The sequence below is a fragment of the Cibotium barometz genome, chromosome 53 (genome assembly GCF_041138505.1).
Source record: "Cibotium barometz isolate CiBa-2024 chromosome 53, ASM4113850v1, whole genome shotgun sequence".
NCBI classification, from domain to species: Eukaryota; Viridiplantae; Streptophyta; class Polypodiopsida; order Cyatheales; family Cibotiaceae; genus Cibotium; species Cibotium barometz.
The window spans coordinates 29,104,002-29,127,448 of NC_141098.1; the positions used below are offsets into that span (position 1 = coordinate 29,104,002).

The window sequence follows — 23,447 nt, forward strand, 5'->3', positions numbered from 1 at the left end:
GAGAGAGAGAGAGACTGATCTCTAGTCTCCACCCCTGCTTCCATCATCGGCCGTGCACTCCTCTAGTCGCGAAGAGAAGATGAGAGAGAAGACTGCACTCTGAATTTGGTCCACACTGCAGAACACTACCCGCCTGGCTGCTCGTTGCTGCCCGCCTGGTCGCTTGTTGTTGGCTGTAGCCCATACGCGCAGCCACCTGGCATAGAGAGCCTCCCACCTGACACCCGCCTGGCTGCAGAGAATCTCCTGCCTGACGCCCGCCTGGCTGCAGAGAGTCTCTCGCCTGGCTGTAGCCCAAACACGTAGCCCATTTGGCGCCCTCTGCTGGCTGCAGCCCGCATGGCTGTAGCCCATACGCAGCCCGCCTGGCGCTCCTTGCTGGCTGCAGCCCGCCTGGCGCTCCTTGCTGGCTGCAGCCCGCTTGGCCCCCTTTTGCTGGCTGCAGCCCGCCTGGCTGTAGCCCATACGCAGCCTGCCTGGCGCTCCTTGCTGGCTGCAGCCCGCCTGGCGCCAAGGTGATGCGCAAGTGACCTGCTCCAAGGTGATGCGCCCGCGCAAACCACATGACGACCACACCACCATGACCCACCATAGTCACGACCACAAACCGAGAGAAGCGCCTCAAGCCACTCAACGACTCGACGATGACCACCCGGCGACCTGCTCTCGAATCCGCCACCCTTCGCCCTTTATAACCATGCGATTCACTTTTTCTCCAAAAACTAAAAGCAAATATAAAAAACTCATGCTTACAAATAATAATAATATTTTAAGCCTTCAAAGGTTTAAAAACCTTATAAACTTAAAAGTCCCTTTTGTTCCCTTTCACACTTGGGCTGGCCACACACATATGGGTTTCCTTTTCATATCCAAATTGATGCCGTTCACACTGTCCATCCCGTGCCCGTGCCCGTGCCCGTGCCCGTGCCCACCTGCTTGTTGTCCAGAGGGAAAAACACAGGGTTGTAACAAGTATCCCACCAAATAGACTGCCGTACCGTGTTAGTGCAGCCCAACAAGAGGAAGTTATGAGCCAGGTACAAGAGTTGTTGAAAAGAGGTTGATTCAGCCTAGCTCATCACCCTTTTGCTCACCTGTGCTCTTAGTGCAAAAGAAAGATGGTTCTTGGTGCATGTGTATAGATTACAGTTCGCTAAACAAGAACACCATCGAGAATCGATTCTCTATTCCGAGGATCGATGGCATATTGGACCGTTTACAGGGCTCCACAGTCTTTAGTCGAATAGACTTGAAAAGTGGGTATCATCAGATACACATTAGACCCGAGGATGTGCATAAGACAGCATTTCGGACCACCTTTGGGCTATATGAGTTCTTGGTCATGCCCTTTGGCTTGACAAATGCTCTCGTTACCTTTAACAGGATGATGGATAGGATTTTCCGGCTCTCATAGAGCGTTTGTGGGCACATTCTTTGATGACATGATTGTGCATTCAAGCTCAGAGGAGGAGCATAGGGAACATTTGGCCACAGTGTTTGAAGAACTCCAGAAGCATAGGTTGGTCGTAAATGGCAAGAAGAGTGAGTTCTTCTTGGAAGAAATACACTTCTTGGGGCACATCGTGTCCAAAGCTGGAGTCCGTATGGATCCTTCGAAAGTGAAAGCAATTCTCAACTGGCCAGATTTGAAGAGCGTGCATGATGTATGTAGCTTTTTGGGATTGTGTTCCTCTTACAAGCGGTACGTATGGTATTTTGCTGAGATTGCTTCGCTCTTTCATGCCTTAACAAAGAAGGGAACTCCGTTTCGATGGGCTGATCGGAAAATTGGAGCCTTTAAAAAGCTTAAAGAAAAGCTTACTTTGGATCCCGTATTGGCACTACCAGATCTCGGAAAGGCTTTTGTCTAGTGTGATGCATGTGGGAACAACATTGGGGCAGTTCTCATGCAGGAAGGACATGTGATAGCCTATGAGAGTTGTATATTACAGAATGCCGAGAAGCATTTACAGGTCTATGAGAAAGAGATGTTGGCTGTAATTCATGCTCTTTCTACGTGGAAACACTATTTGCTTGGGGCTGATTTCACTGTGCAGGTAGATCATCAGACCTTCCGTTATTTCCTGAGGCAAACTAAACTTTCTGAGAAGCATATGAGATGGGCCAATTTTTTGTCTATGTTCCACTTTTAGATTGTACATGTGGAAGGCAAAAAGAATGTTGCGGCAAATGCTTTGTCATGCAAGCCATAGGTCTCAGTAGTTTCACTTGCTTATCATCATGAGCTTGATGAGATGAAAGAGCAGTATGCCCATGATGAGAATTTTGGCAGGGTCTATGATCAGATGTCTGAGGGTCAGCCGCATGATCATTATACTCTCAGGGATGGCTTCTTGTTGATGCATGGTAGACTGTGTTACCAAGCAGTTACGACTCAAGGTTATGATTGAAAGTCATGCTCCACCGTATGCAGGTCATAGGGGCATTGAGGCCACGGTAAAGGCAGTTGAGGCTTTCTTTTATTGGCCAACCTTGAGAAGAGATGTTGATGCTTTTGTTAGGCAATGCATTGTATGTTAGAAGGTGAAGTTTGACCGTCAAAAGACACCAGGGTTACTTCAGCCTTTACCTATTCCAGATAGACCATGGGAGAGCATTGCCATGGATTTTATATTTGATCTTCCGAGGACACAAACGGGGAATGATGGCATTTGGACTATCATATGCAGGTTCAGTAAGCAGGCTCATTTCATTCCCGTGCGTAAGAAGATCAAAGTTGATCACATGGTGAAATTGTTCATGGCGAACATAAATCAAGTATTGTGGCATGCCTTCGTCTATCATTAGTGACCGTGATCCACGGATGACGAGTTTATTTTGGAGAGGATTGCTTGACAACATGGGTACAACTCTCAAGGTTTCATCATCGTTTCATCCACAGACAGATGGGCAGCCAGAAGCGGCTAATTCCATAGTGTTAGATCTTCTCAAGTGCTATGTGTCAGAGCACAAGAAACAATGGGAAAAGTATCTTCCTTTGGTGGAGTTCGCTCATAACAACACCATCCATACCTTGACGGGCAAGGTGCCTTTTGAGATTGTGGAAGGAGGTGAGAAGGTACCACCCAGTTTGCACACAAAGGATAAGATCTTTCAGGCTGACTAGTATGTGGAGAACATGGATGAAGCTTATAGGAGAGTTAAATTGGCACTCCAAAAAACTCAACAAAAGAAAAAGAAGGCAGCAGACCGTCACAGGCGTGCATTAGAGTTTGCATTGGGTGATTGGGTTCTTTTGCGATTTGAGAAAGCTAGGCTCAAGAAGATGAAGGGTAAAGAGTGCTTATTCCCTAAGTTGAGCATGCACTACTATGGACCTTTTCAGGTATTGGAAAAGATCGGTGAGGTGGCCTATCGTTTGAAGCTACTAGATCACTGGAGGATTCACAATGCATTTCATGTGAGTCTACTGTGCTTGAGGATGTATCAGATGAGGCTCAGCCGGAAGTGGAGGAACTTGATGAGGTTCTTATTCCAGAGCAGATACTGGCACATAAGGAAAGAAAGGTACGAGGTAAAGTTTCCCATCGCTATCTTGTGAAGTTAAAGAACTATTCACTGATGGATGCGAAGTGGATGGAGGAGGGTGACTTAGCAGATTCACCTCAGGTATTGTAGTTTTACCTTGATGCCTTTGAGTTGAAGCCGACTCTTGTTACGACTCATTCAGGTTCAGCAGAGCACAGGTCTGGAGCATTGCCTGATGCTCAAGAGGGGGATAGCACCTCCGCTTCCTTGATACAGACAGGCTCAGATGTTATCTAGAGGTCGCTTGGTGCAGCTTTTGTCTCACTCGAAGGTATTGACAGCTGACAATACATCTGCTTATGGGACTTCTATGATATATGTGTACTAGTCACATTGGATATTGTGGTTATGTATGGTTCACAGTGGTATACAACTTGGACTATTACTACACCATTGGCTTGCAGTGAATGTTGCTACATATGTATGGCTCAGAGAGATTGGGATGCCAATCTTGCCATATTGTACTTTTCACTTTTAGTTGGATCACATGGCTGATATCTTATTGTATTGGGCAGCCTTCGTTATCAGTGTGGTTCCACTTTGGATGTCTTGCTATATCACCAGGATGCAATCGAGGATGCTTGCCATTTTTTCAAGAGGGGGGTATGTCACGACCCTGTGAATTTGTATAGCGTAGCTGAACATTGGGCGTGGTGGTCAATTTGCAGGACACAAGTGTGTAGAACATTTATTAAATGTGCACACTTGTGGTCTAGAGGACTCTAGGTATTATTATGAAGTTTCCCTTTTATAACCCCATGTGGGGGGGGGGGCGTGATAAATGTTAGGAGGAGACAAAGGTTTTAAAAACCTTAGGAGGACACAAAGGTTTTAAACCAAAGGAATACTTTTTGGGGAGAATCGTGGCTTTGGGGAGTCATGCTATTATTGGCAAAAGGGCTTCTTTTGGAGGAGTCGGGCAGCAGCCAGGGGTACGCTTTTTGCTCTCATGCTTTGCTCTCCTTTGAAGAGAAAGACTGGTGGGCTGGGCTGAACTGCAGGTTTCTCTGGCTATCACTCTCTCTCTCTCTCTCTCTCTCTCTCTTGGTGGTGAGAGGCGGCTGCAGTAGAGGAAGCACTCAGCACTCTTTCTCCTTCTTGGCAAGCTAGCGGGCTGGTTGCAGAAAACGAATACAGGTAGCCAGCTATTGAACTGCAGGTGGTTGAAAGAGGGGAAGCACAGGACTGCAGGCTGTTTTCTCTCTTTCTCTCTTTGCAAGTGGCAGGCTGCAGGGTTCTTTCATGCGCAGGCGCACAGAGGGCTACAGGAGGCGGACAGAGCAGGTGCAGGTTTTTCTCACGCCTTCTCTCTCTTGGAAGGCGGCACAGGGCTGAAGCTTTTCTTTTCTCTTTCTCTCTCTCTCTCTCTCTCTCTCTCTCTCGATCAGTCTTGGTGAAGATGGAGATTGAGGCAAGGATGATGGCTGCTCTGGTCACACGCTTGCGAGCCTAAGGAGCACACATCTTCTCTTTCTTCCAGTCAGAGGGCTGTTCAGGGGTTCTTCTCTCGGTACCTTGTGAGAGGAGGAATTTGCAGCCCAAGAGGGCAGAAACAGGAGCAACAATTGAATGTTTCAGGAAGGGTTCATGGACTGTTTCATGGCTGTGTTTTTGGCTACGTGCATGGGCAAATTGACTGTGTTTACAGGGCCTCATGAATGTGCTATCTTGGCTGATTAGAGGTGAATAACAGTGTGGTGTCTTGGGGCACAGGGCTGTGTGAAACCTCTATGCTAAGAGGTCCAGAGGACTGGCAGTTTGGACATGCATATGTATGAGCCATGAATGGCCATGATGTATTCAGTTAAACTCTTCTATTGATTTGAATAAAGAAATACCGAAGGGGTGCCAAGTTTCGGGGCCAAAAGGTGTCGTTCTTCTTTTTGTGTAGGAGCACTCTAGCTCCTTTTTTATCTGTCTTATTTGCTTGATTACAACTGTGTTTGGGTGACTACTAGTCTACCGCGCTTTGGTTTCTACCAGACGCCGGTTTTAGGAGCGGATTTCATGTGCACACATGGACATGGCAGCTTTCCAAGGTTAATCCGTGATTAGGCAAAGGATAATAGGTTAATCTGTGATTAGGCAAAGGATAAATCATTAGGTTTGGGTAGTATTAGCCTTAGGGGCAGTTCAGGACAGCTGTTGGCCAGCTTTAGGAGCTGTCGGCCAGCATGATTCTTACACTTGGGAATGACGTCTCAGCATGGGCTGACATGAAGATAGATAGACCGACCAGCATTTCAAGGCCTATATAAGGCAAGGGCTTGTCCAATAGTTAATCATCTCCCCCCAAGGAGGGGCAGGTCTAGGATAGGACCCTTGAGGTCTAGATTGGGACTTTTGGGTTGCTTAAGGCAGCCAACATCTTGTATCCTTTTTGTACTATATGAATATACTAAATACACTGCCATCTCTCTCTCTCTCTCTCTCTCTCTCTATGTTGATTATTCTTGCATCGAGAGTTCCTATGCAGTGCTTAGGGCTGAAAGAAGACTACCTACCACTGTAACATGTGGAAGCTCTGGGTAGTCCTCTCTCAGCCCTAAGCACTGCATAGGAACTCGATGCAAGAATAATCAACATAGACAGAGAATAGGAAGAGACAGAGATGGCTGTGTATTCAGTATATTCATATAGTACAAAAAGGGTACAAGATGTTGGCTGCCTTTATCAACCCAAAAGTCCTAATCTAGACCTCAAGGGTCCTATCCTAGACCTGCCCCACCTTGGGGGGAGGTGAGATCACTACAATGATTTCTAACATGGCCTTTTATAGGCCCTTTGGCTGCCAATCCAATTGGCTGACTATTGTCGGCCAACTTCAAATGGTCCAATAGGTCACATATGCTGTCGACAGGAAGTACACACCCTCCGACACGTGGCCGATCCGATCTTGATCAAATCGGGCTTCTGCTGTAAAGCTGCTATTCATCTTTGAATAATATTGTCCTTATTTGAGTTGACCAAAGCCCCCCCAACCACCCCCCCCCCCCCCCCCCCCTTCTCCGGTCGCGCCCCGCGCCCAAAAAAACACACACACTCATGAAAAAGAAAAACTTATCTTCTTCTATTGCTTGCACTTACAGGAAAGTTGTGCATTGAAGTTTCTCCTGCCTCAAAAATTGCCTTCATATCAGAGGAGCTTTGCATTGGTTGCGGTATTTGCGTTAAGGTAAAGAGATGTTTCTAAGTTATTTTTTGACTAGGAATGCTTATTGTTCTTGTTGCAATTGAGAGGTTATAGTAAGCAATGTGAACGGGTTGTCATTGCAGAAATGCCCATTTGAAGCTATTCAAATCATAAATTTGCCAAAGGACTTGGACAAAGATACCACACATCGCTATGGGGCGAATACTTTTAAGCTGCATAGGCAAGCAAATGATTTTTTTGCATGTTTCATGTTGATGAAGTTAAGTATGTTTTACTTCTAGGAGGTAGTAACACAGAATATGCTAGAAGGTATGTGAGATAGCAGGAGGGTCTCAGCATAGGGTTATCGAGTGGTCTAGGATGGAAGCTTTTGCAATACTCGAATGATTGGGCAGGTGAAGGCTCGTGCAAAGCCTAATTTACCACTGTTGGGTGCTTGGAGTTCCAACTCTCACCTTCATAAAGATTCAATGTGAGGTCAGTTGTGATTGTCCTCCCTCTTTAGAGAATGCTGTTGTACACGGGAGTTCATTTAGTCCTTCCATGGATCCCCTCCTAGCTGCATTCTGCTTAGAATCAGCTCACAAAGGGCTGGACTCCTCTCGAGATCCACAAAAAAGCTCTTTCTTATACAAAGGAAGAATGAGAGTGTTCCAGATCATTGTCGCTTTGACATTTGTTCTACCGGTTTTTGCTTGACCATGGTGTACTTGGGTCGATGCATGCTTGTGCAAGCAGCACTAGCAAAAAGTGATAAATTACTTGGTGGAAAGAGCTCACAGAGAAACAGGCTGTGTTCCAATTTAGGATCTTGTGCCGAATGATAACTATTAGAGGAGCAATTGCTTTTGAGACTACACATGCTGCCCATGCAACACACATTGGAATGCTTGGCAACCCTAGTCAGACCCACCTTGTAACCCCAAGGTGGTGGAAGACTGGAGGGGAGCCAGTGTATAATGTTTTGCCAATTGATGAGCATACCTTTGGCAGCCTGAAACAGCAGAAAATCTCCTCTTGACTATGCAATGAATTCAATGTCTAGAAGTTTATCAGCATTTTGACACGCTGTGAAGAGTGGAAATCCTACTGGTCCACCTCTGGAGAAAAGCCCATTTATAGCATAGTACATTACAAGGGGACCCAATTCTCATGATTGTAGGCCCCCTCAAAATCCAGCAATAGGGTGGTAAGGTCTTGAGATAGCCCTCTAGATATGGTTCATACTGTTAGAAAACTGGTCAGGGCACTATGCATGGTCTCTGGAATCAGGTGCCCAATTGGGGATTGATAGCTTCCTGCAAGTCTACTGTAGGCTGTAGTAAGTGCCAAGAAGCTTGTGGGCTGTCAATGTCAGATGAGTCCCATGTCCCTGCCCTCCTTGGGGATGAGGTGTATCAGCCTTTAACAGACCCAGTCATCCAATGTGTGTGCACAATCTTATCGAGGGTAGTGCCGAGGCCATTACACATGAGATCCCAAGAGCGCTCAAAGAAAGACAGTGTAAGGGGATTCCACACATGGAAGGGCATGGAGATATCAAAGCAGCTTCTCACCAATGCCACCCTCATCCTGTGTGCGACTCCTTGTTTTGGGTGGCTACCACCTTTGTAAAGTGGCCATTGGTACTAGTTTATGATGCAATAGTTTGGTGCTGTCTTGAAAGGTTTGCCAACCTCCTAGTGGGCTTTCATGGTGTACAACTTGTGTGTTCTAGAAATCTCTACGTGATGAAACTTGATTGTGCAAATGGTCTGTGCCTTTTTTCTCCACACTTGTTCGGTTATAGATCCAATGCTTACAGTGCATGCCAGTATCTACCTAATGCTGCTTGTTGCAATTGTACCAGTTAGATCCCCCCTTTGAGGGAAGGCAGTCGGTTATCATCCCCTTAACTCCATGTTTCTTAGTTCTTCTCCATGGCTTGAGGGGGTGATCAAGGGCAATGCAGGTTTTTTGTCATAAAGCAGGTACTCATGAGGTGTGTCACAAAAAACATGATAAAGTTAACTACAATGACCTGTGGCTGTCATGAAGGGTTTCTAACACCATCGTATAGAGGACCTTGTAGTTTGGTCATTTGCATGTTTAGAACGTAGACTGTCATCACTCAACTTGGGCCTCGGCCCTCCTCGATGGCTAATAATGATTATGGGTAGTTATAAAGAGTAGTGAAATATTGGGTCTCTTGTGCACAGCTGACCACAGCTTCATCCATGCAACTTGTAAGTATTTTCTCGAATAATGCAGGTCAAAATTCCATGTTCATGGTTTTTTTCCTGCATAAGTATGCTCATGGAGTTGCAGTTGTGTGTCATGTGCAGGTTGCCTGTGCCAAGGCCTGGTCAAGTCTTAGGTTTGGTTGGAACAAATGGCATCGGTAAATCCACGGCCTTGAAGGTCTTGGCAGGAAGATTAAAACCAAATCTTGGTAGATTCCATGTAAGCAGTTGTTTCTCAATTTTCTTTGTCCACATTTTTTGAACTGTCTACAAAAATCATCAAATTGAGACTGGTTGTGTTTGGCAAAAAAAAACCTTTGTGGGTTTGCAGAATCCTCCAGATTGGCAAGAAATTTTAACACACTTTAGAGGCTCAGAGCTTCAAAACTACTTTACCCGCATACTTGAAGACAACCTCAAGGTATGGACATAATCGCAGCCTGTTTTCTATGATTCTTGATAATCTTTGTGTGTTCCAACATCAGTTTCTGGTTCCTATTTGTCCTACTTGTCACCTCTGACAGGCCATTCTCAAGCCTCAGTATGTGGATCACATTCCAAAGGCAGTAAAAGGAAACGTGGGGGAAGTTCTTTCACAAAAGGATGAACGGAATGTGAAGGAAGATCTTGTCCGTGATCTTGACTTGAATCAAGTCTTGGACCGTGATGTCGGTGATCTGTCAGGTGGGGAGCTTCAGCGCTTTGCGATAGCAGTTGTTGCCATTCAATGTGCTGAAATATACATGTTTGATGAGCCATCAAGCTATCTTGATGTGAAGCAAAGGCTGAAAGCAGCTCAAGTTGTCAGATCCTTACTCCGGCCCAACAGGTCCTATACACCATTCAACCCCCCCCCACCACGCGCGTGCGCCACCCCCCCCCCCCCCCCCCCCCTTCACTCCCTCTTCTCTTTTCCTTCAGAGCCAATTTCTGCCTTCTACTCTCTGCTGGTGTCTTTGTATAATATGTGCCTACGTGTGCGAACCACATGTGTGCATGCTCGTGTGCTCACAGTGCCCCTAAGTTCTTCCTCTCTAAATCATGGGAATCAAAACATTTTTGGGGTTTTGAAAGGTCGGGTTGACTTCTTGGTTGAACATGCATTCAATATTCATGCGAATCAACATTCATACTCTTAAACCTCATGAGTCTGTTGTTTAATACAAAGGTTTGGCTTTAGACCATTCAAACTTCATTGGATTCTATAGGAACCATTGCAGGTTTTCTTTCTGCTGTTTATGATATGCACGTTTTATTGCACAAGATTATACTGTCTGAATTGTTGACTTGCTCTTTTTGCAGCTATGTGATCGTAGTGGAACATGACTTGAGTGTCCTTGATTACTTGTCTGACTTCATTTGCTGCTTATATGGAAAGCCTGGAGCTTACGGTGTGGTGACCCTTCCGTTTTCAGTCAGGGAAGGTATCAATATCTTTTTGGCTGGTTTTGTGCCCACAGAAAACCTTCGTTTTCGAGACGTGTCTCTCACCTTTAAGGTAACATTATGAAACGGAGTTGTTGTGTATGTTGAAGCGATGACTGCAGCTGTTGATCCAGTTGTTGAGATGCTAGCTTCATGTGGTAGCTGTAGTCGAATTCTGGCTAAAAGTGAAGTATTTCTCCTAGACTGTGTCTACTCATTTTCCAACTGTCTTACTTTTTCTTGCAGGTGGCAGAGACTCCTCAGGAGAGTGCCGAAGAGATCAGGACCTATGCTCGATATAAGTACCCGGCAATGTCCAAGACTCAAGGGAATTTCAAGCTGACTGTGAAAGAGGGGGAGTTTACAGACTCCCAGATTGTTGTCATGTTGGGTGAAAATGGGACAGGAAAGACAACATTTATACGAATGCTGGTGGGGATTTTTTTCATGTTCTTCGCTTCAGCAGTCCTATTTAAGTTTGTGGTATACATAATACCTGAATGGCATGCTTCTTTATGAGCTACAGGCTGGATTGCTGAAGCCGGATACTGTGGACGAGGGCGAGGTCGAGATTCCGGAATTTAATGTCTCATATAAGCCGCAGAAAATTAGCCCCAAGTTTCAGAGCACCGTGAGGCATCTTTTGCATTCGAGAATCCGGGATTCGTACATGCACCCACAATTCAACACGGATGTTATGAAGCCGCTGCAGATTGAGGCACTTATGGACCAAGAAGTCATCAATTTGTCTGGTGGAGAGCTTCAAAGAGTGGCTCTTTGCTTGTGTCTTGGCAAGGTGACCTTAATCATAAGGGTTATTGTTTCTTTTGTAATCGCGTTTTGCACCCACTATACGGCTTTATGATTTTGGTGGTGCTTGTACAGCCGGCAGATATATATCTGATTGATGAGCCTAGTGCTTACCTGGACTCCGAGCAGCGAATTGTTGCGTCAAAAGTGATCAAACGCTTTATCTTGCATGCAAAGAAGACTGCGTTTGTTGTGGAGCATGACTTCATCATGGCAACCTACTTGGCTGACAGGGTCATTGTATACGAGGGGAGATCATCAGTTGATTGCACAGCCAACACGCCGCAGAGTCTGTTGACGGGCATGAATTTGTTTCTCTCGGTAAGTGTTGCCATTACCTTTTACCCCTTTGCGTGGATATTTTTTCAAGTGATGTTGGGGCTAGAACTCAGGACTGCTTGGTTAAGGTGGGGGGTGAGCTAACCACTCCGGCAAGAAACTGCCTGCTGGCATTATACTAGTTTCAAACTGTTGCTCCTCAAAAAATCAGTCGTGGATGTGTTGGTGCATCATAAAATTTATGCGAAACGCCTTAACATCCTTGTGTAGGCAATTAGGGCCAACCCACATCCAGAGCCCTAAAGATGCACACATACACGTAGACAACACAAGGAAAGCAGTTGATGGACTCACCAACCTGACCATAGGTCTGACTGCTCTGGACCACCCCCAAGCGTAGAAGTGTTATGGCAAGGGAATACACGTGAGGATGACACCTCCAGACCATAGACCACCTTTCCCATGCATGACTACCACACGGGCAAACAAACCTTTACACAACATAAACTAAAATAAAAAGATCAAAGTTTCAAACATGGATGTGTGAGAGCATGCCATGCAATTGACACTGCACCAGAGACCAGAAGAATTAGGGTATTTCTCAGTCTCACTAAATAGGAACGTTGCTCAAATACCAAGTCAAAATCAAAGTTCAATCCCTGAGTCAAATTTAAATAGCAAGAATTTTGGCCTCGAGGAAGAGGTTCTTGCCTGCCTTCTTAGAAAGCATGCTTTCAGTTGGTCGAACAGCCACAAAGCATCAATAAGTCAATGCTCATGGTTTTTTTAAAAACAGTGTGAGGGTCTGATATAGAAGTGCTCAGGAAGCTAGCTCTGTCTTTGGTGTTTCTAGCGTTATTGTGCTTACTCTTTAAAAAAATATTCCTCAAACCAGTGAAAAAGTCCTTATTAGACACATTCAGGTCAAACACGGATAAAACACTGTTCAAGCATTAGTCAACCTAAGCCAAATACTGGTCAACACTAGCTATTAATGAGTCAAATGCTAGTCAAGTTATGTCAACGGTGAGCAGAATGGATAAAGTTTCTGCATTTCCTTTTTTATTTTTTATTTACTTGCGTTGCCTTTTGGGTTTCCAGCCATGAACATTAGGTTACACTCATCAAAATCAAGTGAGAGGATTCTTAAGCCTACTACAATTTGTGATTAACATCTATGTGACTTGCTGGTTCCATTAATGCAGTTAGTCTTTTAATAAGTCTGTAATCCATGCAGATCATTCTTTTTGCTGAATACAATGGTTTTTATAGCGGCCAGCCACTCTTTATTGCTATTTTTTCATTGCTTCAGCATTGGTAATTTTATTAACCTTGATCCACACCCCCGCTCCCGTCTCCCTTTTCTGCTTTGGTTCAGCATCTGGATATTACTTTTAGACGAGACCCAACAAACTTCAGACCTCGGATTAACAAGTTGGAATCCACCAAAGACAGGGAACAAAAGGCTGCAGGTTCTTATTACTACTTGGATGACTAAGCCATTGAGATTGTCAATTGGGTGGGTGTTCCTCTGCAAAAGGTGCTAAGAGGGCATGTGATTGAAGCTATCTCCTGAACATGGCAGCGTATACGCAACGTATATAAGTATAATGAGGTCAAGTTTTAGCAATACCTCATTAGTGGTGTAGCTGAAGCTTTAGAGGCTGGAGACTTCACAGCAAAGCAAGTGGTTTATGAACTGCATTGGTTACAGGTTATCTACTTGATGAAAGCCTCCGATCTAAGAAGTTATGTCATTTTTGCATGGCCCTCTGCAATCTTTGAAATTGTCTTGTATTTATTATCAAATTTTGTTGGGTTTGTGGTCAATTTATCATCAAATTTTGGATCTCTTTTTATTAATAATTTCAGTGTGTGTTTCGTTTTTTCTATTTTTAGCAATGTAACAAAGAATATCGTGGCCTTCGAGCTTCATTAGATTCAGAATCTCTCTGGTCATGGTCATGCCTTTTTTCACTTTGTTACAAGTTTAGAACTAACAAGGGGCAGCATATGGCACGAAGTATAACAGTTCGTAGTGTACTTGTTTATGTTACATTTTTTGCAATGGGCTATACATGCATGAGTCCATAAAGAAGCCTGATCAGTTTTAACTCGGCATTGTGAAGATGGTAGGTAGTTCAGAGAGGTAGGAACTGGCGTCGATAGAGAACTTTGACCTGGATGACTCAAAGAGTAAATGCTTTTTCAGATGTGTGCTATCTTTATATCCGGGGACAATATAGTTGACGTTGTAAGTATATGCCAGCCCTTGTGTAACAGGTAACTGTATTTAAATATAGATGTGCACATTATCACACTGGTAGGCCAAATCTTCCAAAGTAGATGTAGTACACATTAGTTGGTTGTTGACAAGCTATCATTTGAATGTTTGAGTTGTGGTTAAGCTCCTAGGTTTGTTGATAACGCCATTTTGTTAACCTTGAAGCTTCATTTGAACATATCAAAAGATCAAGGTATTGACAAGTAATAGACTTAGCAGACCCCACACTGATGCCTAGCTTTGCCAATAGTGATTAATTTTCGAGGATCCACTTTATCAAGGGAAAAAATTAAAGAGTTGCAGCAAAATCAGAACTCAGTGCTAGAAAAACTTGGTTTGTAGTGCATTTTTTCTGAATTTGAATTCAAAAATCCTGATCGAAATTTGTCTTTGTGTTTAAAAAAAAATTAAATTTAAGGGGACAGAAGAAGTGCATTATAGTTGCAATCTTGTCATTTGTCTAATTTTTAGAGCTTACTTTTAAAAATTGCCTTTGTTTCGATTAGTTGGTTTCCCTTTCTTTTTTTCAAGCATTGGAACAACTTTCCATTTGAATGTTCGTTAATTGGACTCGAGGTTTCCTTTCAACGCGCAATGCTAGGGGTGAAATTTGAGGGCCTACACTAACCTTCAATTTGAAGGCCATAAACTAGGTTGACCTTTTACATATACATGTTTATCTCTAAAATTTAGAGAGAAATAGTGGCCTTATTTGGCCTTCTTTGGCAACCCTATTTTCTAAGAGGCTTTCTCTAGAAGGATTGAAGGGATTTGATGCCCTCTGAAGGTTTATGGGCACTTTGCCCCTTGAAAAAGGGGGGGTGTATTTTTTACATGTATTTGATGGTCAAAATTCCCATAAACAGGCCACGAATCAAGCTTGATTGGACCTTGAGGCCATAAGCTTTTCCACCATTTGGATGGTTTATTGATTGGGCCTTGTGTAGTGGAGCTACCATGCTTGAAGGCTAAGAATCGTGGATTGGAGATCCTGATTGGTTTTTTCATGTCATGACAAGAGAGCAAATGTGGATTGCTTTTGGCAAGCTGCCTAAACCATGCAGCAAATCTTGTGAAGCTGATTGCTTGAGGGGAAGAGTTTCATCCATGAAATCCTCTACAACAACAGGCATGAATTGGCAAAACCAAGTTAGCATCCCTCTCAACATGGCGTAGTTCTTCTCAACCCATTTTAGCTTTCTGATAAGGACTACTATAAAAAATGCTTTTCAATTTCTAATTTCTGATATTTTCGTGACTTTCTGCAGAAATTATGAGCGCACTTGAGCTATAAAATGTGGTGGTATTATATATATATATACATACATATGTATGTATATATATATATATGTGTATATATATATATGTATGTATGTATATATGTATGTATGTATGTATGTATGTATGCATGCATGCATATATATATATATATATATATATATATGTATGTATGTATGTATGTATGTACATACATATACATATACATATATATATATATACATATATATATATATACATATATATATATATACATATATATATATATATATATATATAGAGAGAGAGAGAGAGAGAGAGAGAGAGAGAGAGAGAGAGAGAGAGAATTGTGCAACTAAGATGGTTAATGTATATATATATATATATGTAGACAGAGAGAGAGAGAGAGAGAGAGAGAGGGGTTAAATAGCCAAGCAACAATAGATTAGGAATTGTAGGGGGTAAAATAGCCAATTAGAGCAACAATAGATTACTAATTATATTTAATAATATGTTCCTTATATATTTGTAATAATAGTAACTGTAGTAGTGATAGACAAACCAAATGTTAGTAAAATGAATAATTAATTCATATGCATTCAAAATAGTAACTAGATAATTAAAGGTATATATTTAGTTTTTTATTTATTTGAGAGAAAAATCTACATAAGACTATAATAATATATGTGCTATATAAAAACAAAGTGTTGGGGATGTTGGCTTCTTTAAATACTATTTCTATGGTTGTCCTCCTATTTGCATTGCATAATGATGATGCACCATTATAGGGGAGGGACTATCACATAATGCAAAGGAGGATATGAAGGCCAAAGTAGTGGAGCACATTCAAGATGATGGGATTGGGAGCCCAAGGCAATGTAAAAGAAATTAGTTAAGAAAATAAATTTGGAAGTAGTAGTATCAAAGGAACTACATCACTGGGAAAGATGACGTACCAATAATTATGTGAGCTATTTGACAAACTTTTTCCAGGTCTAGGCAAGAGAAGATTGTTGAGGTGGAAGAGGATGTCCAAGTGGAATGTGGTAAATGAGCCAAGGAATTTGGTGTTATCCTTTAGCTAAAGAAGAGACTATCTATGATTACTTTCAGTGCATGGTGATTCTAGGGTAACAAAAGCTCTCTTCTTTTAACGATGCCACGTATTTGAAATGTCAAATCTTTGGCCATGAAATGGGTTTGATTTGATAAACATAATGAGACCAAGAAAAGACATTGGTAGTTCTTACGTGTGCTATGGCTTTGTAAAATGGATGCATGGCTAGACTATCATGGCTTGCCATGTGTATAATTCATTTTTTCAAGAGATGCATGCAATAGAAGTCGGGGAGTTCAAAGTGGAGACACATAGGCCTAGACAAAAAAAAGAATTCCTTGAAAGATAGGGTTTCATTGAGGCTAAGTTCAAAGGATGTATGGCAGTAGACAAGGCACAAGCTAGATTACGGGAATTGTGTTCAATAGTGGACTCAATAAGATAATGAAGGGTATAGAGAAAGATATTGCTTGTTTCACTAGTAGCATAGCATAGCCGTCACCAACATGGAAATATAAACCACCAGTTAGTCAAGAGGAGTTTCAGTTAAGATATGGGAGCATGTGAGAAGATAGAGATTCCAATGTTATAAACTTGGATAGTGTGGTGGCATGCTAGAGTAGCACAACCAGGATAATATATGATGGTGGTGTATCTTGAAGCATATTATGTTATCTAGCCTTAGGCAATGTATCAGCTCGTTACATGAATCATAACTTTGATATACGATGAGAAGAATGGGGGGGAGAGGGTGAGCTTGAGCTCCTTGCAAGCAAACTTCTTCACACACACACACACACACACACACACACAATAGTAGACAAGCACATAAGAGAGAAGAATGTGGGGTGGAGGGTGAGCTTGAGCTCCTTGCCCACAAAGAATAGCACACACGCACACAAGAGAGACTAATGTGGGGGAGAGGGTGAGCTTGAGCTCCTTGCATACAAACTTCTTCACACACACATTCACACAAGAGTAGACAAGCACACAAGACAGAAGAATGTGACGGAGAGGGTGAGCTTGAGCTCCTTGCATGCAAACTTCTTCACACACACACACACACGAGAGAGAGAGAGAGAGAGAGAGAGAGAGAGAGAGTGAGAGAGAGAGAGGTATGGATGGCTGAATTTTTTTATATTTTCTTCACTTCTCTACAACCATAACATAAAGATAAGAGTACATATACTATAAGGGAAAGTACTCTACTACTAGAACATAACAACCATAACATAAAGATAAGAGTACGTATACTATAAGGGAAAGTACTCTACTACTAGAACATATAGAAGATATAGGGTGCTATAACTATGTCATAACTCTAGTAACCATCATACAGCCTGGCAACATATCAACTATAATCTCACCAACCATGCCAATGGAATAAGTGACCAACCATACGGGGGTATCATCTTGGTGTGTCAATTCTTATCCGCACTAGTTGACCTAGATATCTTACCGAAGGACCAGCTCTATCCTACTGATGGAACTATGGATGTGCTCTTCTTGTAGGAGCACAAATTGGGCAAGGACTAGTGATTCTTTTTGGCTATTCTTATTGGTGTTGGGCATATGGGAGAACAAAGGGGGGTGTGTATGCATTTCAGTTGCATATGCTGGTGGAACTATGGATGTTCTCTTATTCTCTTGTTGTAGGAGAATTGGATATGCACTAGTGTGGTAAGACTAGTAAGATTCTTTTTGGCTACACTTATTAGTCCTTGGAAGAGGGAACAACGGGGGAGTGTATGCATTTCTGTTGCAACAACGGCACTTATGCCTCATATTATTGGATATAGTGTTATCATACCTACTAGAGAACATCGGATTATGGTCATGCATGAGGGCCAAAAATTGGGCATCTTCAATATTTATACACCTAATGTGAGAGGTGAGTGGGTGGCCTTTTGGGAAACCATCATAGAGCTCCTCCCCCAAGTAGCTCATTGGATAGTTGGAGGGGATTTCAACATGATTGGGCAGCCCTTTGGCAAAAAGGGTAGTCGTGAGGGTAGAACACACCCCTTGGAGAGACCCCCATGGGAGATATGCTCTCCTTTTCTATGGTAGGGGGCAATTGTTTGGGACAAAGTGTGACTTATAGAGAGGAGGCATAACTCTTTATCTTACTCTTGGCATAGCCGTAAAAGAAGGGTAGTCGTGAGGGTAGAATACACCCCTTGGAGAGACACCCATGGGAGATATGCTCTCCTTTTCTATGGTAGGGGACAATTGTTTGGGACAAAGTGTGACTTATAGAGAGGAGGCATAACTCTTTATCTTACTCTTGGCATAGCCGTAAAAGAAGGAATGAATGTATCTTTGCACGCTTTAGATAGGTTCTATGTGGATGATTTGGGCCTGGATTGGGGAGGCACCATTGCTATCATGCTTGACGCTACCAAGTTAGAACATTTCCTAGTTGTTTTATGTCTATTAGAGACAAGGAACTCAGATGGCATCCCCTTGTGTCTATATCCCTCATTCTCTCTATCTGGATGCAAAGATTTCACATGAGGTTAGAGAGATTTGGAGGCCATGTGACGATCCTGACCCTTGGCAGAGAATTGCATTGGCTCTGGAGAGGATCAACCATTATTATCATGGTGCTTCTCTGGCCAACATGAAGCCCTAGACAAGGAGAGCGCTATCAACCATAGGATTGATGTACTTTAGGCGGGATGCCCCTTTCTCAAAGGATGAGTTGAGAATGTATTGCAAGCTCTTCCAAAAGGAAAATATACCCAGGGGATGACGGTCCTATCCCCATCCTTATTTATACAATTTTGGGACCACATTGGGATGCCCCTTTCTTGAAGGATGATTTGAGACATGTATTGTAGTTTTGTGACCACATTGGGATGCCCCTAGATTGAGACATGTATTGTAGGCTCTTTCAAAAGTAAAATACCCAAGGGATGTTGGTCTATCCGCATCCTCCTTTATACAACTTTGGGACCACATTGGGATGAGATTGCTTTTGTTTTATGCCATACATGTACGATGCCCCCCTTTTTCATGGAGGATCTTATCCACCTTACCCAAAGGTGGGGATAAGACGACCACCATCAAGTAGTGGAGGCCCATCACTTTACTTGGATCTGTATATCAAATCTTACCTAAGGCATTGAGTATGAGATTACATCCAATTCTTCAAAGGATTACTCATTACACATATATAATGGTTTCCTCCAAGGAAGGAGTATATTTGATAACATCTTCTCATTTTGGGAAGGTTAGATCTAGTCAACGATCCTAGCCATCTTCTCATTTGGGAAGGTTAGATCTAGCCAACAACCCCTTGCCATCTTCCTCAACTTAAAAAATCATATGATAGAGTGAATTGGGAATTCTTGGAGGCATGATGGCACATATGAGGTTTTCCCAAGATTGGATCACAAGGGTATCATGATTGTACAGGGAGGCCCATAGCATAGTTTTGGCATGCGAGGGACGTGGTGATGAATGCTTTCAAATTTCTTACTCGGTGTGGTAGTGATGCCCCCTAGCTCCCTAACTATACCTCATAATAGTGGAGGCTATAGGAATTTTCATTTGGGCTAGCCTTGGAGTTTGGAGCCTCAGATTGCCTCTACGTACAAAGGAAACATACAGAGGAAGAGTTATTGAACTTAGAGGTAGCAGATGACACCACGATGCTTTTGGAGGCCTCACATGCATGTCTACATGCTCTAAAGATAGCCTTGGAGATGTTTAATTTGGCAACAAGTGACACTGTTAATTAGCACAAGTTAGTGGGATTTTGGATCAACGATTCTTTGCAAGTAAATTGGAGGGGGTAGCCTTAGAAGTCCCACTCCAATAGTTATCGGCCGTAGCACCAATATACCCCCAACAGACAAGGTCAAACCCTATAGATTGCTAAGATCATGTCTAAAATGAATGGGATAGGTGATACAATAGCCCATTTTTAGAGATGTTTAACCAAATGTGTGTGACCTGCGGTCTATGTCCCTCAAACTTTTGAAAATGATAAAGGCTTTTAGGCCTTCTATTTCCCTCGTGACATATTTGCACTCACTTAGCTCGTACTCACTTGGAGGTGGGCTTGGATGCATATGGGATTTGAATTAATCCTTCCCTAGGAGAGGCGGTGCCTCTATTGATGGGATCTAAATGATGGATGCATACGGGATTTGCATTAATCCTTCCCTAGGAGGCGGTGGCTCTATTGATGGAATCTAAATGAAGTCTTCACCTACCACATCATATTAAATATTTTGGTGGACTATAATGACCCATGAAAGGCCAACTTTCACCTCCCACTAAATCCTCCTTCATCATCACTACATCTAGCAAAGCAAAATTTGGTTAGCTTGGTTCCAAAGACAGAGGATCTAGAGCTAGATCTTTTTATATGGCTTCTTAAGAATGATCATGGGTGGGCTATGGCCTTTGACACACTCATAGATTCTCTTACTAGTCCTATGATTGACTTTGGAATAGGATCTAGGATATGCTTAGGCAAGGTTAGTGGTTTATACTCAACCACCTACTCAAATACTAGCCCTAGTTCAGCATGCTTTCTCCTTACAAGCACTTGGGCTTGTTTCAATCACTACTTCTCCCCAACACAGGATGGGCTTGTTGGAATTAGGGTTAGGGTTTCAACAATGCACACACACAAGATAGAGAAGCTTGAGAGCACACAAACTCACTAGAATAGAATGAACAAATGTGTGCCAGATACAAAAGATAAGTACACACCCCAAAATGAGTAGATGAGAGGAGGGTGTATATACGCACGGGGAAAAAAACCTCCTAGTGAGGGAAAAAGTACCCCGGAATTAGGGTTAGGGTTTTAACAATGCACACACACAAGACAGAGAAGCTTGAGAGCACACAAACTCACTAGAATAGAATGAACAAATGTGTGCCAGTAGATACAAAAGATAAGTACACACCCCAAAATGAGTAGATAAGAGGGTGTACATACGCACAGGGGAAAAAACCTCCTAGTGAGGGAAAAAATGCCCCGATGGTCCTAAGTGTGTTCACACACATCACTACTATATAATGCTACAAATCCCCCCTGGAGTGATGATATGAACATGTACATGGTATGGCCGATCAATCTTGAAAAGGCAGTAAGCCCAAAGCTTTACGAAAGGCTTCGAACTTTTCATGAGGAAGAGACTTCGTGAATAAATCTGCCATGGTGTCATGTGTAGGCACATAGACCAAGCTGATCTCTGCTCTGCAGAGAGTCTTTCCCTGACACCTCAATGTGCTTAGTGCGAGCATGAAATACTGGGTTCCTTGCAACTACTAACGTGCTCTGGCTGTGTCAGTGAAAATCGTAGTGCTAGACGACTGTCCCACACCCAAATCAGCCATAAGACGTCTGAGCCACACACACTCAACTATAGTTATAAAGTTGCCCTGTACTCAGTTTCACAGTTGGAAGTGGCCACTGTAGGCTGCTTCTTGCTGAGCCATGATATACATGAATCACCAATGCGAAAGCAAAACCCACTAGTGGACACTCGTGTGTCATAACATCGAGCCCAATTTGAATCACTAAAAGCATGCAACTGTGACTCACCCCCCTTTGGATAAAATAATACAAAATACTGAGTGCCCTGCAAATAGCAAAAAACCCGCTTGATAGTTTGCCAATGCTTCGTACCTGGGTTATGCATAAATCTTCTCAATTGTGAGACCGCATATTGTATATCTGGCTTCGTGTTGCATACATAAAGAAGGGATCCAACAACCTGCTGATACAAAATAGCATCAAAAGAGTCTCTTGCATCTTGAAGACTACGTCGAGTACATGTCTCCATAGGTGTAGCCACAGGTTTACAGTCTTCAAGATTAAAGCTCTTCAATAGCTTATGTATATATTTAGACTACAGCATAATAATGCCATCATTGCACTGCATAAACTGAATCCCCAAATAATAATGCAAGGGTACCAAATCTGACATCTCCAATGATGGCTGCAAATCAGCCTTAAAGGCTGAAATCTGATCTATATTGGGTCCCGTGAGCAGCATGTCATCAACGTATAGAACGATGACAAAAAATGTGTCCTTACGGTACTTTTTGTTGGACTGTTGCAAAAATCATTTACAACCAAGTATGCATGAATCTTCTCATACCATGCTCTAGGAGCCTGCTTTTAAGGCCATAAAGAGCCTTTTTCAACCTGCATACTTTAGACTCTTCCCCTTTCACATCAAAACCAAGAGGCTGCAATACATACACCTCCTCATGTAAATCACCATTCAAGAATGCAGTCTTAATGTCCAACTGATGTACATTCCACCCATGATGTGCTGCTAAAGCAATGAGACACCCTGATGGTAGTCATACATGTGGGTGCAAAGGTCTCATCATAATCAATGCCCTTTTGCTGGGCATACCCCTTTGCAACAAGTCTGGCCTTGTAGGCGATCAATGCTACCATTTGCTTTACGTCCTTGTAAACCCACTTAGTATCAATGGCCTTCTTGCCATGAGGTAGATCTGTCAAATACCAGGTGTCATTCTTGAGTATAGAGTTATACTCATCCTGCATAGCATGCATCTAATGATCATTATCATGTGCTTCCTCAAAGGAAACAGGTTCCTCCTCATTACATAAAGTAGAAATGAGAACATGATCCACATGAGAATAATCTGTATGATGAGAACCTGCACAAGTTTCGCTAGGTAAAGGAGTTGCTAACTTGCTATCCCTCAATGTCTGCATAAGCCATTTCGGCATACGCCTAGGTTCTTCTATGGTTGCTCTCTCCTCATCCACTACATCCTCAATAATTGCCTCATCAAAAGGTTGATTTGCAGGCTGAATTTCAGCACTTGGTTGAGCATTCAATTGCTCTACATATGGCTGCTCACCATTAACAAAGGTAGGAGCGAATCAAACATGTCTTGTGAGCATACATTCTGCTGTTTTTTACATGAAAGCATGGGCTGAACTGAGTTTTCGACAAAAACAACATGTCTACTTACCAAAATCCGCTTTGAGGATGGATGGTAGAGTCTATATCCCTTGCTTTCTGAACTGTATCCCACAAATATGCTTAACTACCTTATCATCAAGCTTACTGCATTGTTGCTCAGGCACAAGAGCATAAGCAAGACAACCAAAAACACATAAATGAGCCACAGAAGGCTTCTTGCCATGCCAAACTTCATAAGGAGTTTTAGACACTGCAAGGCCTTGGTAGGGCATTTGTTCAATACATAGTTTGCGCACATAGTTTCCTCTAACCAAAAACCATGAGGTAAATCTTGAGCTTTCACCATACATCGTGCCATCGCCATGAGAGACATGTTCTTCCTCTCAGCCACACCATTTTTTTGAGGTGTGTATGGCACTGTACATTGATGCCTTATGCCTTTTTCAGCCATATATGCATGAAATTCCTTAGACATATA

The 23,447-nt window shown here is 42.8% G+C and overlaps 1 protein-coding gene across 1 annotated transcript in view; it reads left to right on the top strand.

Moving 5' to 3' along the window:
- LOC147608501 (ABC transporter E family member 2-like) overlaps positions 1–13,305 on the top strand; it is a 45,857-nt gene extending 32,552 nt beyond the window's left edge. The window contains exons 2-11 of the mRNA XM_086789543.1: positions 6,639–6,724; positions 6,826–6,923; positions 9,028–9,145; positions 9,257–9,346; positions 9,450–9,754; positions 10,228–10,423; positions 10,597–10,782; positions 10,877–11,146; positions 11,236–11,481; positions 12,818–13,305. Of these exons, the coding sequence (XP_086645669.1) occupies positions 6,639–6,724; positions 6,826–6,923; positions 9,028–9,145; positions 9,257–9,346; positions 9,450–9,754; positions 10,228–10,423; positions 10,597–10,782; positions 10,877–11,146; positions 11,236–11,481; positions 12,818–12,937 (1,715 nt within the window). The 3' untranslated portion in view covers positions 12,938–13,305. The remainder of the gene's footprint in view (positions 1–6,638; positions 6,725–6,825; positions 6,924–9,027; positions 9,146–9,256; positions 9,347–9,449; positions 9,755–10,227; positions 10,424–10,596; positions 10,783–10,876; positions 11,147–11,235; positions 11,482–12,817) is intronic.
- The last annotated feature ends 10,142 nt before the right edge of the window (positions 13,306–23,447 follow it).